This window comes from Argiope bruennichi, chromosome 5 (assembly GCF_947563725.1).
Source record: "Argiope bruennichi chromosome 5, qqArgBrue1.1, whole genome shotgun sequence".
Lineage (NCBI taxonomy): Eukaryota > Metazoa > Arthropoda > Arachnida > Araneae > Araneidae > Argiope > Argiope bruennichi.
In genome coordinates this window covers 120,870,662-120,890,649 of record NC_079155.1, presented here as the reverse complement: position 1 = coordinate 120,890,649, position 19,988 = coordinate 120,870,662, and the positions used below count along the sequence as shown (strand labels likewise).

The following is a 19,988-nucleotide window of genomic DNA, read 5'->3' as shown; positions in this document are numbered from 1 at the left end:
CGTTGCAGCTAATTGGCGATAAAAACATTGATCATTCCACTATCTTTCTAATATCTATATACACTTTTATATGCATATGTTGTGGTTAAATCAACCAACTACTTTCATTGCAATCTATAACTCGCCCTATGCTAAGATCGAAGGAACGTTACAGGAAATGCAGGAAATCATCACTTCTCTAAAACCGAAACCGTCGTCATTGGAGCATGATTTCTGCGCATGTGCAAATCTTGGCACATAAAATTTTACTTCAGTTTATAGATGTTTCGACGTAAAATTTTATTATTAAAGAATAAGGTTTGCAAAAATTCGCAATAATAGCATAGTTATTATGGCGAATAATATTAAAAAAAAACATATATTTAAAAAATCGTGCACAATAGTTCAGAAATATTAACCACTGGTGTGAATTTTGCATTTTCATTAAATCTGTCATGTGACTCTTTGCGAATTTTTTCGCAATTAATCTTTGACATGTGGTTAATAGTGGGCAAAAATCGAATTTTTGCTTTAAACCCATTTTTTCCAACCGATTGGAATAAAATTTTGATGCAAAACTGCACTTGTAGTCTCAAAATCCCATATCAAATTTGATACATTTAAGTCATTTCGTTATTGAGTTATCACGTTTACATGTTTCTGAAAATACAGACAGACAGAAGGTCAGTCTCTTAATAGATTTGGCTCAAAATTTGAAAATTTTTTATATTATACATCTTAAATTTCTGTACTAAATTTTATCCATCTAGATGTCTTCATTTTATAGTTAGCATGTTAACTTATACTCATACAGCCTGACAGATAGGCTTTTTCAGAATGGATTCTGCTCAAAATTTTATAGAAATTTATAAATTTTGTGTAATGACCGTATACTAAATTTCGTAACCGAGTAGCTCTAAACTTTTTTGAGTTATCTTTGTAACAGACTGACATTTTCCAAATATATGCTTTTTGAATTCAGAAAAATCTAAACGCTTATTAGTCAATATCTTGAGTTTGAATTTTTTGGCGATTATAATATTTTCTCTACACTTTTCATACGAGAAAGTAAAATAATGAATTGATAGTTAAAGGCTATGCAATTTTAAAGACTCGTTCGATTTATTGCTGAAAAATCTGGTATAACTTTCCTAATCCTAACTCATCCCAATTGGAAAAAAACAATTTAACTGTCATTGTCTTCCATTTAGGATTATTTTCCCAACGTATTTTATTCGTAATGACATTTTTAAGACAAGTGTTTTAAGACTTTACCTGATTAACCCTATCAGGACGGGAGACTTCTATCCTAGACGCATGCACGCGACGGAGCGTACACGAAAGTAATCATCCGACAGAATGGGGCTTTTGTGTCTCTAAGCCTAACTTTGAAAAAATTCACAAAAAATAAAGTCCTAACGTAGTCATTTTTTCTACCTTTTTAGATTATTGGTTCATCATAATATGAGCACATTCTTCCTCTTGACAAATCGCGGTGTTTTTTTTTGCCATAATAAACCGAAACCAAGGCTTTCGGTAATAAAAAGGAAAGTGCGCGAAATGTGTGCGAAAACTGCACAAAATATTGTACAACAGACTAGTTGTACAACAAAACCTAAAAAGATTAGGTTTTGTTGTACAACTAGTCTGTTTGTTAGGATTAAATTAAGGATGTATTCAGCGGAATAATCTCTATTCGTCATTTGTAATGAAATCGAATATCAACTCGTCAAAAACAATAATATAATCCGATTTATGCATTTTTTATTGTTTTGCGCATTTATAACTCTTCATGTTTTATGAAATGGAAACCAAGAAGGAAAAAAAGCTTTTATTATTTATGTTATTTGAATAATGATGTTGTTTACATTAGTGATAGATTGAAGAAAGCATTTAGAAAGAATGAACGATAATAATTATTTCAGTGCTGAGATTTGATAATGAAATATTTATAACGTGATGATATCGTGTCCTCGTTATAACCGAAAGGGGGGAGGGGTGCTGTAGCTTCTGAAGATAAAAACCCCTGAACACCCGAGGGCAGAAGTCTGATTTCTCATATGAAGATGACACTCACACACTCGCTTGCACAACCCTTTTAACTTTTAATGACATAATAAAATTATTATAACATTTTGTTAAGTCATTATAAAATCTGTGACGAACTGAGAAACCAATAGAAAAAAAGAATTCCTTAAAGTAAGTAATAAAAATTAAAAGACTACAATCTGAGGAGAAGGGGAGGATATAAGTTGCGGATAATCCATGTTACTATTTATTATTACATAAATTACTTATAATTCGTATAATATGAAATAATACATTTTCTTAACTGAATATTCATTTCCAAATCCTCAAGCAGAGAGCCTAAATAGTCAAAAGATCTTTGAAAGCTAGAACAGGTAGTCTTACGTTTATCTGTCTCTTTCCCAAAGTTCTATCATAAATCTCCCACTCAATTTGATCAGAAATTACTATAATTAGTCATATAAAAGCAATTATTACTATGATCAGATTGCAATCGCATTTTATTATAGAAAAAAAAGCATCTTCATCATTAATTGCAGCAGATATTTTTTAAAAATTATTATTTTTGCATACATTGCGATTCGATGCTAGTAGAATTAAAGTTCGAAATTAATTTGCCTCACGATAAAGCTTAAATTAATAAATAAAAATTATCTTTATATAAATGTTATGAAACGAAATAACTATAGTATTTTCTCTAATTTTAGATTACTTTATTTAATTGAAGTCCTCAAACTTTACTTCGAAAATTTCTGAGATTACAATGTAAAGTGAAACTTTATAATTCAAATAAAAACAGTAAATCTCAGACTTCTAATTTCGATTTTCTCAGGAAAACGGTTTGAAAAACAACGTTTAGAACATTAATAAAGCAAGCTCTATTTGAGTTGCGTAGAAGTAAAGACAGATGGCGCTTTTATATGTACAACTAAATGAAAACGGCAAGTCGGATGAGTCAGAAATAAGTTGGAAGCTGAGCGAGCGGAAAGCCAATATTCTCTGCTCCCAAATATCCAATAAGTTTGACGTGGGACTTCGAAATTGGAATTCTATTAAGGTACGTTCGAAGGAGGTTTCCTATTTTTGTGCTTGGCGAAGCACTCACTATGTTTGACTTTGTTGCAAATATGTTTTCTTCGAAGAAGACACAAATTTCGTTTGGAATATTTCGCGCTTCTTTAACTTAGCATTGGAATTTATTTACGCTTTATTGAAATTTATTTATACAAAAATATTTATTATTCATCTAATTTAGATTCCATGCATTTCTGTAAACATGAGGGATTTTTTTGCCTCGAGAATTTAAAATTATTTAAACTGCAATTGTTTCAAAACTAAAGTTTTGTCTTCGGGTGATTAAATACTTTTTTACACGGATAATGGTAATGTTAAAATTTATTTGTTTCATATTCTGATCAAAAATTTTAATAAATAAAATAATGATATAATCTAAAAGATTTGTTTTTAGAATGCTCAGGCAAACTTTGGTTTAGAAATTTAATAAACATTGAGGGAAAAAAAGTTTAATCATTTTAAAAAAAGAACTTTTGTAATCTACAGTGCTAAAAGCTACAAAGCGTATAAAAATTGTCAAAAAATGTAATTATAATCATAATGTAGTAATTTTCCACATTAAAAAGTATTCTTTGTGTTTATAGAATGTGTGTGTGTGTGTGTGTGTGTGTGTGTGTGTGTGTGTGTGTGTGTGTGTGTGTGTGTGTGTGTGTGTGTGTGTGTGTGTTTAAAATATAATCGGATAGTGTAACAACACTATTTAAGGGCTTTCCAGCCTGGATCTTCATATTTCTTATCTATCTTTAAACTAACTTCTGGTATGTACAAGACCTTAATTTCCAGATGAAAGTGCACGTGTCAAATAACTAACATTTATTAAATTATTATTATTTTATTGAAAGATAAAAGAAGCAAACCTTAATTTTTAGGAGAGGAGAAAAAAGTTCGTGCCTGCTTAAAAGACTATAAACTGCATTAGTGACTTTGTAGTTTAAGGTATGTTATTATTTCAGCTCAGATGTTTTATCCCTTGGCCGTGCTCTTAAACTCCATTTTTCAAAAATAATGATTGTCTTATAATTGTCTTTTAAACAATGGAATACACATCTCAAACATTTTTCTGGTTTTCTTTCTAATGACACACAAATGTGAGCCACTTACTCCTAAAATTCATCCAGGGTGAAAACTATCACTCAATTAAAGCTAAGTCAACCTAAAAGGCTCTAAGATCGATTTAACTAACATAGGATATCACACGTATCCTTCACCATTAGCAACTGTCTCTTGGATTTAGCAAGGTTTGTTAGACTAAGTGGGATTTAAACCGCCATGAATTGTAACTATATCCTTTTAAGCTGTCTTTGCAACCTCCTTGAATACTGTTACAAAAAATGAAAATTTCATAATTCAAATTCGTTTAATTTGATTTTTTATTTATTTATTTTTCTCCTAGATAAATTTCTTTTAACTATTTTTCCAGAATATACTAAAGAAAATTTTGCATCTTTTTTTTAAAAAAACGGAAGAATTTATATAAACTATTTTTATTGCCAAAATTACTTATTATTCCAAAATTTTCTGCCTTTAAAAAATATAATAATTTACTAACATATAAGAAAAGCAAATCCAAAAAAAATATGTTAATAATTCTGCATTCTAGATTATCTAAATATATTATATTAATGATAACTTTTTAATCAAACATATAAAACAAATCATTTTAACAGCAACATAGACTACTTTCAGTTTTTCTAGATTTTTTATTTTTTTCTTAACCGTGTTCAGTTTATCTGTAGAATTTAACAAAAATTAATTATTATGCCATAGCAATTAAAGTCTGTGAGCAAAATAGAATTTGCTAAACCGAATCGAGTTTCCAGACTTAACCTTCATAAAAACTGAATAATTAATATTATTATATTAACTGTCCGATTATTAGGTAGGTTCTCGGTAAACTAATTTTAAAATATTGAAAAACTTCCATTTCTCGTTATCCTGAGCATTTTATCACGTAAACTGATAAGCAGCATCAAAAATACATTAAATGTTCACATGTCAGTTCGTATACAAAAAGAAAATGCTGCAAAAAAATTAAGAGTAATCAGAAATCGTAAAATGAAATTCTAAAAAAGGCAATTCTGAAGATTAACTAATTATGAGAGAAAAGCATGTTGTGTTAATGTTAATAATTCTTCAACTAAAATCAATAGATCTGTAATGCTTTTCGAAATAATGATTTTTTTTAAATGCTAGAACGGTATTTTTGACTCTACCTTGAAATTTATGCATGAAATTATAGAGTCAATTGTCCATCAAACTTGATAAACTGTTAATTGAACAAACTTGATAAATTTCTCTTTAAGTGCTGAAAATATTTTGATTTTTAGTTTAATGGATATTTAGTAATGTATAAATTAATCAATAAATTTAAATTTATAAATAATACAAAACTATACATTACTTGAAAAAATAAAATGAAATATTTAAAGCGAATTTATTCTGAAGGACATAGTCCTTAATTTAGCTACTATAAATGGACTTTCTATAAATCCACTAACTTAATGAAATTATATTATTTGATATCTGATTATGTGGCGTGTAGATTATCTAAAATTTTTAAATACTGTAAAAATTCTGAACTACGGAGGCTGTTTACTCATTTTTAATGGTTCTGTCTTAAATCAGAGTTTTATAAAAAAATTTTAAATGCTGTATTTGAGTTCGCTTGTCCTTAATTATAATATAAATATATTTTTTTATTTCCATAATTACTTCATGTATTATTCATTTATTTTATAGAGTCGTTCTCAATCGTTTTCTACAATTTTCCATTAACAATGTTCAATTGCTCTTCGCTGTAGATCAAACCTGCAAAAATTCATGGATTCTAGAGAATGAATGAAAAAATGTTATTATAAAGAATGTTATTATAGAAAAAGAATGTTATTATTAAAAAAAATTGGATTAAATGGTACCAGTTTTTGATTTCTGTTTCCATAAACTTTAATTTTGGATTTAGACGTATGTTTCTTTACTTTATCTTGATGGAGTTCCAGTTTTTGAAGGTTGGATAAATACAGTAATGATATTATTTATTCTTTAAAAAATGACAATAAAAATATTGTTTTCATTATATTAGAAATTAATTTTTGATTTTTTTTTTCTGTTTCTCCTTGATTTTAATTTTTTAGTGTCTGTGTTATCGCCAATGTATGGTATCTGTTATTTCATAGAATATGATCGGTTTTTCTTGAAATAACTAAATTATACACTTTAATGGTAACATACACAAAACTAACAACAACAATAAATTTCACGTTAATAAATGAAAGTTATTTTATCACATTAATTTTTTCTCATTGAATGTAATATCATTTTCTTATTTTGAAGGAAATAATTCTTCTTCATATACGTATGTTTTTTTCACCGAACTCTTATTTCGATCTGAAGTCTCAAAGAAAGAGAATGAAAATTAGAATTTATTTCAAAATTTAATTTATTATTTATTACTTCATTTGCAGCTAAAAGTTGGAAATATAAGCAGAAATTTACTTTTTCTTTAGATATTTTTGGAATTTTTTAAAAATAAATCATAAACTTTTTAAGTTTTTTTTGTCATTATTATTAACTGTGATACTTAACCTATCTTTAGATGTATTGAATCCAACGTTTTTACAGTTCCTTTGAATAAAGAATAAAATATTTCATTTGGAAAAAAATGAAAACATAGCCTTTTAACATAGAAAACATAGCCTAAATTGACATTTTCTTATTTACAGATGTCAATTTATAATTCAAGCATCATAAGATTTTGCAATCTGAGGAAATAATCATCGAAAAAATAAAACTATTTTCAACGAAACGATTGCTTATTTATCAATTTACTTGACTTAAATATGCTTCTGAGTGTCGATACTAGTTCCAGGTCTCTTTTCTTCAATTCAAACCTACTATATAACAAAACGCCATCCTGCTCCCTCGGTGACTATAACTTTGAGTTATATAACTAATTGGATGAGCGAAAGATGGAAGGAAAAGAAGAAGAAAAAAGCAAGAAAAGTAATAGAATTTGATAATTAAATTGGGGTATTACAGTACTGATTTTGATGAGTGACATTTTGGTTAAGCTACTGAATGAACAGCGAGACTTTCTGAAAAGATCAGAAATTTAACTGAACAGCATTTCAAATTTCTACAAAACCCTCTTCACAGTGAGTTGGGAAAAGTTTAACTAATTTCGATATTTCAGTTCAAAGAATTTCTGTATAAGATTTTAATTTCAGATTGCATCGAATTAAAGTGGTTTTAGAGTAAGGGACCATTTGGTAGTTTCATGCAAGTATGCATGTTTCCCTCATTATTATCAAAGAATGTTCGATAATTGCTAATTAAGATTCCTGATTTGATCGAAAAAATTCTTAGGCATCTTCTGGATACAATCTTTAATGTAATGTTCAAGTTGTTATGTGTGATATCATTTCTTAAGCGTCATGGTCCATTCGTCATGATGTAGAGAATTTTATTCTGTTGAAGTTCAAAATACTCAGATATGGGCTGTCTATGTCAACCTAGGACAAAGTGCTGTTTGTGTACTAGGATATTATTTCTTAAAGAGAGCAAGGAAAAATTTCCCAAAGAGGGAGTGATTTATTATATATTTGAATATTCAAACAGATTCTTATAATATTGCACATTTCAGAAAAAGAAGGAAATCTCTACATGACATTAATGCGCTTAAGAATTTATAGAAGACTATATTTAAGAATTTTTTCCATTCATAATCAAATAAAATTTATATATGTAACTGATTTTTTAAAAAAACCTACATAATTTTATGGACACTAGCTGTCTTTGGCAGGCAGTTTCTTCCAGGTCATTAACTCTTTAAGGTGTTAATCGTCATTTAAATGGAGTGCACCGTTAAGTTTTCAGTGCTGTTTGAAACGCCTGAAAGACATGATTTTAATTGAATCTGTCTGCTGTAAACTGCTGTGAGTGTAAATTAAAAAAAATGTATATGAGATGTAACAAAATCGAAAGTGAAAATCATTTTTCGGTGTTAATGTCCAAGGAAAGCAATTTTTAAATATTTTAACATTGGTAAAAGTATGAGATTGGGAGTTTTGATAAAGGAGTTTGAACTTTATCACAACTTTAAAAAGCGATTGTGTACCAAATTATTTTTAAAACATTGAATTGAAAAAAAATTGATATCATTAAAAATATTTTTTTTTAATTTTTAGATAATGCAAAAACCATTTTTGTGTGATAATAGTTTTGACGTTAAATATCAATTTCTTTGTCTTATCGATTATTCATTTAGTGTCAGTTAAGCCTATTTTAATCCTAGCCTATTTTCAAAGCTGAATTAAACTTTAGCATACACCTATTTCTATAATTCTAATTTTTTTTCACAACTGAAAGGAGTTTTTAGTGACATTTCTTTCTAGAAAAACAGAGGAGTCCTCTCTGGAGAATTTCTATTAATTTGTGGCTCCATTAAATAGCTAAAAGAGAGATTCATTTAAATACAGCTGTAAAAGCGTTCGTGTAGAGTTCGTTCTTAGGGCGCACATTTGACTGTTGCAATTGGTTAATAAGTAATACGATCAATTTCTTTTTTTCTTTGTCACATACATTTTTTTTTATACAAAGAGAGATTTGCTTGCAAAAATTTTTTTATTCTGTTTCACAGAATTTCTAATGCTGTAAAAGAAGTGGGCAGTTTTCTCTCGATGGACACCCAGTACAGGAAGAAAACATTGTCTCAATATTGCTGGGACTGCGGCGAGACAATTCGGGACAAGTACCTCCTATATGCTCTGGATAGGTACTGGCACACGGCGTGTTTGAAGTGCAGTATTTGCCGGATCACGCTAGCGGATGCTGGAGCATCGTGTTACACAAGAGCCGGACTCATACTCTGTAGAGATGATTACCTGAGGTAAGTGATAATACGAAGGTACTCTAATAAAAATTCTAAATATCGATATTGTACAAACTGTTTGAACTATTAAAAATTCTTAAGCTTTTAAAAATCATCTTACGGGATTAAGAAAATCCAATTTTTTCTTATTAAATTAAATATATCACTAAACAAAGTTCACCATTCATTTAGCTATATAAATATGCATCGATTAAACATATTACAATAAAAATAAAAATTCAGAATTTTAAATTTCTATAAACATAGTGAATATAAAATCTTTATCATTACTTAGTAACAAAATTATTAAGAATAGAAAATTTTCTCACGTTTTACTTTCTCGTATACTTATTGCAATCGTTAAAAAAAAATTTGCAATCGAGATTTTGACGAATCTCCACGTTTTAGACCAATCTGAGTTCGAAAAGTACATTTTTGGAAAAGTATGTCTATCTGTCTGTGACAAGAGATAATTCAAAATCTCTTTGAGCACGATGGATGGCATGTGGTATGCGATCTTTATATACATTTATATATTTCTGTCAGATTTTGAGCAAAATCCAGTCTGAGAAAGTCAGTTTGTCTTGCTTTTGTAATTTAAGTTAACACTATAATATAAAACAAAGAGAACTAGACAGATAAAATTTGATACAATGATTTAGCATCTAGAGTGTAGACACCAATCAAATTTTGAGCCAAATCCAATAATAGAACGTCAGTCTGTCTGTACTTTCAAAAAAATATCAACGCGATAATTCGACAACTTAAATATATCAAATTTGGTGTGCGATTTTGTAACTACAAATGTAGTGCTGTGCCAAATTTTTGTTTCATTTGATGGGGTAAAACTCATCTAAAATACAAATTCGACTTTGGATACTATTAAACTTATGCCAGGGATTAATCGCCAAAAAAAACTCGCCAAGGATCAACAATAGGTTCAGTAAAAATGCTAATATTTCATAATTATTGTACGTGGATGCCATGCAAGGCTTTGTATGGGATAACACCACTTATTAGAGAGTATACGTTTGGTGAGTAAGTATTCGGAAGATAATTCCCGCTGGTGTTTGAAGAAGTACATTTTTATTATTCTTAAATTCTTTTTTTTGTGTGTGTGAAAACAAAATAATTAAACTAATTTTATCGACATGGTGTTGGCCGTGACATGATAATTTCCAAATAAAATGCGATATAAAATTAAATTATGAAAATGAAGTCAAAATAGTAAATTATAAAAATTTTACATATTTATCTTTTCTTTACAACAACATTAAACATCCGAATAATTCGAACATGGATAATCATCCGAATAAATAATTGAAAATGAAATAACTTTTATAAAAGAGCCATTGAGATAAAACTCTTTTCTTAAAATGATGCAATTCGAATTTAAATTGGGTAAATCTAGTTCCTTGATTTTTGGAAAAAGATAGGTTCGCGCCCGAAAATGGAATAAAGATTTAGCTTAAGATAAGGTAACAAATTCTTTGTACGTCACTTAAAATACTCCAGGTTATTTGAGTTATTTTTAATTAAAGCTATTCAACCGAGTGACAAATTGATTTCTGTGCCAATAAATCGTTAACATTTATCAGAATATTCATTTGTAAACCAAATGAAATGCTGAAATCAGAGTGATTATAAATGATTTCAAATGCGATATTAATCTGAAGAAGAAAAAAAAATCTGGAAAACTTTTTATGTTGATCAATTTAAACTTTGAAACTGATATATATTATAACATATTATGTAAATAAAAAAATTTCAGTTTCATTTATAGATTTTTAATAAAAGTTCACACATTTATTATGTCATTTGCCAATGCTCAGTGAAGATATCGACTATTAACATTTCTCGTAATATATTTCGTATCTGCTGCGAAGGAAGTAAATTTTATACCACTATAGAAAAACTACGATGAAAATCTTTCACCTCTCAGGAAAAATTCAAGTTGAATTTCATTTTTTGAATTCATCAATTCAAAACCAACAATAAAAGTTATTGTGACGGTTCTTGTGTTAAAACAAGGAGAAATATTCTGATAATAGCATCAAAAAAATTAAACACGATAACAATGTTGAATGCAGGTCTTTTAGTTTTCTTAGTATGTTTTGAGAAAACTAATTAGTTTTTTTTTAATATGTCAAAATTCAGTAAATTATATTAATTCAAACAAATTCCCTTAAAACGGCAATTGTTTGTTACATTCAATACAAAGTCAATATTTTCTCAATAATCAGAAACGAAACATGGGTATATGTTGCAAATAATTACCGAAAACAATACGGAACTAATACAGCTAAATAATACGGATGTTTCGCCAAAAACGAATATTACTTTGGAGATAATTGTGGTTATACCAGATGGCCAACAAGTCAGTTAAATTTTTTAAAGATGGATAAAAAATATGGTACTGTACACTTGCCTTATTCTCAGAACAACATAAAATATTAAAAAAAAATTTCTGCATTAAATTTCAAAAGTCCTAATAATTCAAAATAAAAATATATTATTTTTATGTGCATTGAGTCGCATTAATATCAGTGTGCCAAATTCCATAACTGTAAGTGCGATAGAGTCGTTTGAATAGTGTCGATACACACGAAAACGTTTCCTTTTATAAGTATAGATGCAAAATGGAAAATTTAAAAATATTTTCTTTGTTTTTGTTGATATATACATCTTTCTTGAAACTGAATTATCTTCATCTTTTATATCTTTCCTTAATCTAAAAAATAAATTATTGATTCTAAAATATAAAATATATATTTTGGAATATTTTATACATGCGAAAATAAAATTAAGCATGCTTTTAATGAATATTTAGCGTTTAAATAAGAATACATGTAAAAATAAAATCAAGTATGTTCTTGTTAAATTTTAAGCAATGTAAATATGAATAGACGACAGTTTATAAAAAAGTTTTTGATTTCTAAAAAAAGCTTGTTTACTTTTTTTTGGTCACTCTGTGTTGTCCTTTTGTATAAAAATATAATTAATAATTATTGCATGTTTAATTCTTCGAAAACTTTTTGATTAAAAGTATTATCAAGCAATTAAACAACTTCATTTTTATATAGGAGTTTTTATATAGGAAACTTATAAAAATCAACTAAATAAAAAAAATTTATTCGAGGGAATTCTTGAATAGAATTTAGTTGAAATAAAACCTCTTTTCACGATTATTCTGCAAATGAAAATTATGTTCATTATATGTTTGTTGAAAGTATCCAAAATGTCATTTAACCTATTTATTCTAGTAATTATAGACAAAGTTTTTTTAAACGAATGTCAATATTTTAAGATAAATTCCGGAGTAAATTTAACTTAAATAATCCGGAATTAATTTTCATTTTTCTTTATTTCTTAGGAAAATAATATTTCTATGAAAACAGAAGAATTTTATGTATCTAATGTATAAATATATCAAGAAATATGACTTCGGCATTCGATCTTTGTTACATATTCTTAAAACATTCTACTCAATTCAAGAAAAATAAATAACGATTCCCTAATATTAAGGAATAATTCCTAATAATTCCCTAATATAAGGAATTTGCTTTGTTTAGAATTATGTTAAATAATACCCAAGAAACTTGTTTTTAGAAGCTTTGATGACAGAATAAATGCCGATAAATGTTTGAATTTCAGTAATCAAAAATTACAAGCATTAGCTATTAAAATAAACTAGCCGTCTTTGTCAACCAGATTGTTCGCCTAGATTATTGAACTTTATAAGCGATTAATATGGAATAGTTAAGTCATATAAGTTATCCATCTGGTGACGATCAAATCTATTTTAGCGAGTGTTAATTTTTTTGTTTCAAGCCTATTTCTTTTACATCTTATTTCTTCTGAATTAATGGAATGCTAGTCCTCTCCAAAATATGTCTAATAACATTTTGTAATTTCATTGATTAACGAAACATTGAATCAACTGTAAAAACATTTGATGAAACAGTCTGATTTGTATATTTTTTTCTTGCTATTCAGCAATAAGCAATAAGAACAATATTTGTACTACTTACGTTACGTTTTATATATAAAGAGATACTGTAAATTCCGTTTGTTACATCTCTTTAAACAATAAACTCTATTTTCAAGCAATCTACATAGTGCTGTTCTATAATGCATATGCTGAATTCTTATGACACAATATCAGCAGAACAAATTGTATTGAATAATTTTAGTGCCCATTTGAATTGATTGATATGAAATCAAAGAAAATTTCCCGCTTCCACATACTTCCATATCTTATGTTTGACTTCATGGTAAAATGAAAAAAAAATCAAATTACTTGTTTTGAATTTCATCCTGACATCCGAACTTTCACAAAAATTAATAAATTTAGTGCAAGGATCCCAATCTAAATTTCATTTATTTAGTTTATTTAGTTTTTGCATTTTGTAGCAAGGATGTTCGGACCCAAGATGTACAGATAAATAGATATTCAACACATTGATAGATTTATTAGTACAAAATTATATGCCGGCCTTCGAATTCGATGATAATACAACGTATAAAATTCCGTCTATCTAGCTAATACCATTTTAGAGGTTTCAATTTTGTATTTACGAGCACGGTTAGACAGACAGGCTTCTAATTTGGCATATTCCATTTAAAATTTGATACTAATATATAACTGATGACAAGATATCAGCCATCTTGCTTGTTGATGAACTAATTAGGAGAGAGACGTGAATCCAAAAATGATTTTTTTTCAATCTAGGAGAGGTCTAAAACATGAATTTATTTCCATCTTGAAATCAAAAATTTTAACTATCAAAAGGTTTTCTCTCTCTTTGCATAAGATAGTTAAAAGTGTAATTTAAAAAAACAGTTCCTTCAGTTTTCAAAATAATTAATTCGTTAATAGAATATCATTTAGAATTCTTTATATCTGCTAAGTTATAATATAGTCATAACGCTTGTGATGTAATGAAATGATTATATAAGATTAGAGAAATTTCTTTCTCGGTAATAGTGTGAATGCAAGCATTATTTCTGGTCTCCAAATTTAATTTCTGAAATCAACTTTCTTAAAAAACTTGTCAGTACTCTTGTGTTAATTAGAATAGCCTGAAAAGTCCTCGAACCTAAATCTGATGGTTTATTCCTGTCAATATTTAAAATCAATTTCAGCTGCAAGAACGATGACAACACAAAATGCAAGTAGTGTTAAGGAATGGATTTAAGGAATTAATTTTTCTATACTCTGTACTAACTTTTTCATATGGTTCTTGTCTCAACTTATGCAATTTGCAACTTAAGCATTTCTTCTCTTACATGATACTGTTTATAGACTAGATATTCTTTAAATTGATTTATACAAGCAATAACGATTTGTATGATACAAATAATTCAAAACATGATGCAGGACAAGACTGTTTGATCTAAAGCTTATATACATACTTCATGAGTAATAGGTATTCAATAAAAATAGTTTTCAAAATTTTGATTTGATTTTAACTACAATTTAATCGATATATTAACGTTCTCCCTCGAGGACTTCAAAGCATATTATTGGCCAAAACCCATTTTTACATCACATTAAAATTCAAACCACCAAGAATACTCACTCCGAAAATTTCTCGCATATTCACCAATAAAGATATTATCTCCTTTCTTCGATTAGATAGTGAATCTTGCCTAAAGCCGCCATTAGCTGATATGACATTGATGAACAGTATTTATGAAATACAGATCTTAGCCGTGAAGCTTGCATTTTTACTGAATCTATCTGGAAATATGTATTTTAGACGGCTTTATGGCAAACGATTGACTTTAAAATTTGACACAAAGCTACGATTGTCGTCATAATATAAAATAACAAATTTCATTGATTTAAGTCATTGCATTTATACACATGCAAAAGTATAGACCGACATACAATCAATTATTTGATTGATTTGTTTCAAAATTTAATGTTTCTGTATTTTATATTCTATATCTATGTATCAAATTCTACCTACCTAATTCTTTGCATTTTATGATTATCGAGTTCATTTTTATTTGAACAGCCAGATTTCTTGTGAATGGATTTTGTTCAAAATTTTCTAGAAATTCACAAATTTGGTCGTAATTCTATATACCGGATTTCAGCCATCTCAGTCAAAGCATTTTTGAGGCATCGTGTTCACAGACAGAAAGACATAATTCCAAAAATATGTTGTTTTTTTAACTCGGGGAATTCTGAAACATGCATATTTGTCAAAAACTCGATTTCGAATTTTTTAACGATTACAAAACTTTCTCAATGCCTTGTATACGACCAGGTAAAAATAAATTTTCACTGATGACAATTTTATATCTATGTTTTTTTTGTTCTAAATTTAATAATTATTTAATACGTTTTAAGTATATTTTACAGCAAAACTTTTTATTGCTTTAGTTAATACGTTCACATTAGATAGTGACGACATGAAATATACTTTTAATATATACGTTGGCATTACTAAAATTAAGAGGGGATTTAAGCTTAAATCCTCAACATGGTACAGTGTTTTTGGATAGAATTTCTTTTAATTTTTTTATTTGCTTAAAAAAAACTAGTAGCAAACATCAAACTTTAATAGTATTACCACAACCTCATCCATTTGAAATTGTTTAAATACCGTTACATATATTAAAATATCATTCAAATGCGATTTTGCATAATTCATTTACTTGTATTCCTTTTTCTGTTTTTGTTGACGCTCTCAAATGATATAGATTCGCGTTTTCATTGTAACTACATAATTTGGATACTCGTAGAAACTTTGTAATAAAAAAAGCCCCTCTCGAATGAGAAAATACTTCTTGATTCAATTAAGAGAAACAGCAAACGCTTGCTACATCAAATGCGCAAACACCGTTAATTAAATTGCCGCTGAAAGCGTAGAAAACCTTTAATCATCCGCTTTTTTTCCCTACAAAATTACTTCCCAGTCAAGGAACAACTGCTCACACAACTAATCAGTGGGGCTTTTAATTACTCTGAAATTGTTGCTTTCTCCCTTTTAAAACCAATCATATTATTAACTGCAAGTTTTACAATTTTTTAAGATTATGGAAATGAGGTTTTTTTCTTTCATTTTGAATGCATAATAATTATGAAAGGAAGATAAATAATAAATTACAAATATAGAAAATGAAAGGATTTTATACTGTGAAATTCTAATTTTTGGATCATTTTTATCAGAAATTGTGGTGATTGGTAGCTTATTATATACTTCTCTTCTCAATTCCAAATGATGTTTACAATGGGAATTGTGCAAGAAAATTTTGATAAATAATTTTGCAAAATTCTCTATAAATCATGGTAGCCACATATAATTAATTGTAATAATAGTTGTAATATTGAATTGAACTATATATTCGATCCATTTTAAAGCACATTAAGATTTTTTATAATAAAAAAAGTGATTAATTGTCTGAAATCCCACTACTTTTCCGTTAAGTTATACCATAAGCGTAGAATTAGGGTTGAGCAGCAAATAGAAATATTTTCAGGAAACGACATTATGTTAACCTGATGTTATATGAGGACATAAAGTTCATCTCCCGCATAAAAAATGGTAAAATATATCTGCAAAATTAATAATTAATCCAATTATTGAACATTTGACTGCATTTTGAACTTTTCTTTGATCTAATGAATTTTGTCATCGCAATCGTAAAACTGCTAATGCGAGTTTGATTGAATTGAAATTTCAGATTCTGTATAAATTTACAACAAATTAAAAGATATTTTATTAATATGGTATGGATGTTTGAAGAATAAAACCAATTTTAAATCATATTTAATGGTCAATGGTGTTGCTTTTTTGAAGCGGAATATATGTTAAAGCGGCTGCTGAATTAGTAAAGCATTCTAAAGATATTCACATTGCTCTTTTAAGAATAGTCAGCGCATCTCTATTATATATACAGCAATCTTTACATTCAAAGACTTAAGACATTCACATAGACTAAATTTGCGACTAAAAGTTCATTGACTAAGACATTCACATAGACTAAAGTTGTGACTAAAAATTCATTGACTAAGACATTCACATAGACTAAAGTTGCGACTAAAAGTTCATTGACTAGGACATTCACATAGACTAAAGTTGTGACTAAAAATTCATTGACTAAGACATTCACATAGACTAAAGTTGCGACTAAAAGTTCATTGACTAAGACATTCACATAGACTAAAGACATTCACATTGCTCTTTTAAGAATAGTCAGCACATCTCTATTATATACAGCAATCTTTATTACAACTGAGATCTGAATGCGTGTTTATGGACAGCATATAGCCTGGTAACAACCTTTGACTACAGCCGCAAATCATGATTGAAAATTCCGGTTTCCACTGAAGACCTGCAGAGTGTGCGGATTTAGAGCATGTTTAATCGAAAGATAAACATCCTCCCATTAGTGTAACAAAGGAAGTTGGAGATGCCAACCCATGCATCGTCTTCCCCATTTGATTATATATAAAACTTGCGATTTCCATCACAAAATAGCTCTTGTGCTATTTTGGAGCTATAATTTAGTAATATAAACTCAACTAATTCTGTTCCATCACTCTGCTCTTTTACTTATCAATAATGTCAAAAAGGTAATTTTCTATAATTTTCTTATATGCATGACTACTGCTTTTTAAAATATAATTGAAAAGTTCTTAACACTATATGCTATGATTCTATTATTTCATTTAAAAAAAATTCGTTAGTATTTGATTAAAGAATCAGTTATGATAAGCATAGCTGATTAACTGCTCAGTTTTATATGTTTGTGAAATTTATCAAATTTTATGAAGTTGGTTTTATCTTTATGTTTTTATGTTTATCAAGTTTTATCTTTATGATAACTGATTTTGAATCAGTTATTATAAAGATAAAATTATTTTTGATAACTTGGATAAAATATTAAAAGAAATATTGTTTTAAAATTTATTAATAAGAGTTAACTAACTAACTTTTAAATAGAATTGCAATTTTATTACTATCATCATTTTGTGTTTTTGATGACTTCATAAAAATCAGTTTAACATTTAGATGCAACAATCACACCTGGAAGTTACTCTTTTTAAGTAGAAATATGTGCTCTTAAAGATATATATTATGTTATATATATGTTAGAAGAAATTTTGAACTAAATTCATTGAATATTATTCATATTTCTGTTTTATGAATTATCTAATCAGTTGATTACCTGATCATTATTCGTATTTAATTTCAGCTTGAAAAGGGCAAATTTTTATTTAAAACCAATTTGTAATGTGATGGAATGAATGGTTTCCAAGAATAACAAACAATTTTTTTTTAATTCTGAGATTTTTATAGAATTGTCTTATTTAGGAAAATACAATTAACCAAGCATTATATTTGTCTTCACTGGTAAGAATATTAATTTTTTTTAATGAAACTGAATAAAATTGACATTTTTTTAAATGAAATATTTTTTCAAAGGAATTTTTTGAAATGAAAATAATTGATCCCTTTTGCGAAAACTGCATATCTAAAAGTGTTTTCTGGCATTTCTTAAGGAATAGTAGAATTTGTAGGAAAACAAAATATGAAAAATAAGGCTTCCGTTTCTCTTCGCAATATTCGAAAATGGTTCCTTCCTGATCTGCTCAGAAATTTATTTGCATTTTACCTTCTCTTATATTCAAGATCAGGATGTCAAAGAAGATATTTATTGCTCATCAGCTTTCTGAAAGTACGTCGTAATATTTTCCTCATTTCAAAGCATTTCCCCACGTGTTAGGCGCAGACGACTTATTAAAAAACTTGTGGGGAAAAAGTTCGTGCAGAATAAATAACGGTTCGTCAGCGGGTTTCTTAAACGAGAGTTCGCTCTCCCCAAAGCAACATCGAACGAGCTTCTTCATTTATTTTCTAGGACACAGAATTACAATGTAGATGAAAAATAGGCCCAGAGGGCCAGACCTCCAGCCCTAAAATTGTCCCCCAAAACCATTACATACTTACTTTTTCCGTATTTAAGCTTGGTGTCAAGAACCATACCACCATCGGTTCCTACGGAAAGCCAAAAACACGTGATCGATTTTGTTAAATGAAAAGCTCCTTACACCCCCTCTGAGGCCAATAGCAAACTAGGGGAGAGGGGAGAAGATAATTTTTTTATTATTTTTTTTTTTTTCGTTGAAGAAAATGCTCTTCTACGATTTTTATTTTTGTTTGTTTTTAGTTTTTCGTGTTTTAAGTTCTTAGCATTTCCATCGAGAATACGGGTTTGCCACATGTTGCCCGGCCCGTCTTTCGGTAATGGTCGCGAAGCATCAGCTGTTGACTTGGCTGCCTCATCAACGGTAGCCATGGAAACCGGGATGCTCGTTGGGTATCCCATTTTGAAATATTTATCACTCTTTAGATGGGTACTAAATTTAGAAGCCGTACTAAAGCGCATTGAAATTAGACCTTAATACCATTCAGACAGCATGTCGCACATAGATATGATAAAATCTTAAGTCAAAACTACCTGAATATCCCGCTTTTATACAGTATTTATTTATTCAATAACCCTTTATAATAATTTCTATTTTATATAGTGCTTATTTATTTAATTATATTATTCTAATAAGTAGTCATCTCGGTACTTAATTTTAATTATTATAGTTTGGTCTCATATCAAAAACTGCATGACACAATAAGACAGCAATCTCAATTTACAAGAACAATTAAATTAAAATAAAATATATTTTGCAATTCCAATAATATGGTTTATATTTGTTTATTTGTAAGTACCAATTAATGCATTTTGCATTCTCTCAATATATAAGTTTTGTTTCGAAAAGTGCACCAGAGCAAATACTCGTGAAGTGCGAAGATTCTACCCAATGTCGTGATGAATTCTCTTTATGTAACGAGTTTCGTTATGAATTTTTAATAATTGATTTTTTTTATTTTAATTTTTAATAAAGAATTGATGAATCAAAATGATTTATTATTTATTTATTTTATTATTCAATTATTATTTAAAATACCTTCTCATAAAGCTATTACTTCAAATGATTAGAATGAACAATGAATTTCTACTTTCA

At 28.2% G+C, this 19,988-nt stretch overlaps 1 protein-coding gene across 1 annotated transcript in view; it reads left to right on the top strand.

The window, feature by feature from the left end:
- Nucleotides 1-2,975: 2,975 nt before the first annotated feature.
- LOC129969430 (LIM domain transcription factor LMO4-B-like) overlaps nucleotides 2,976-19,988 on the top strand; it is a 41,275-nt gene continuing 24,262 nt past the window's right edge. Inside the window, exons 1-2 of the mRNA XM_056083999.1 lie at nucleotides 2,976-3,064; nucleotides 8,717-8,965. Of these exons, the coding sequence (XP_055939974.1) occupies nucleotides 8,757-8,965 (209 nt within the window). The 5' untranslated portion in view covers nucleotides 2,976-3,064; nucleotides 8,717-8,756. The remainder of the gene's footprint in view (nucleotides 3,065-8,716; nucleotides 8,966-19,988) is intronic.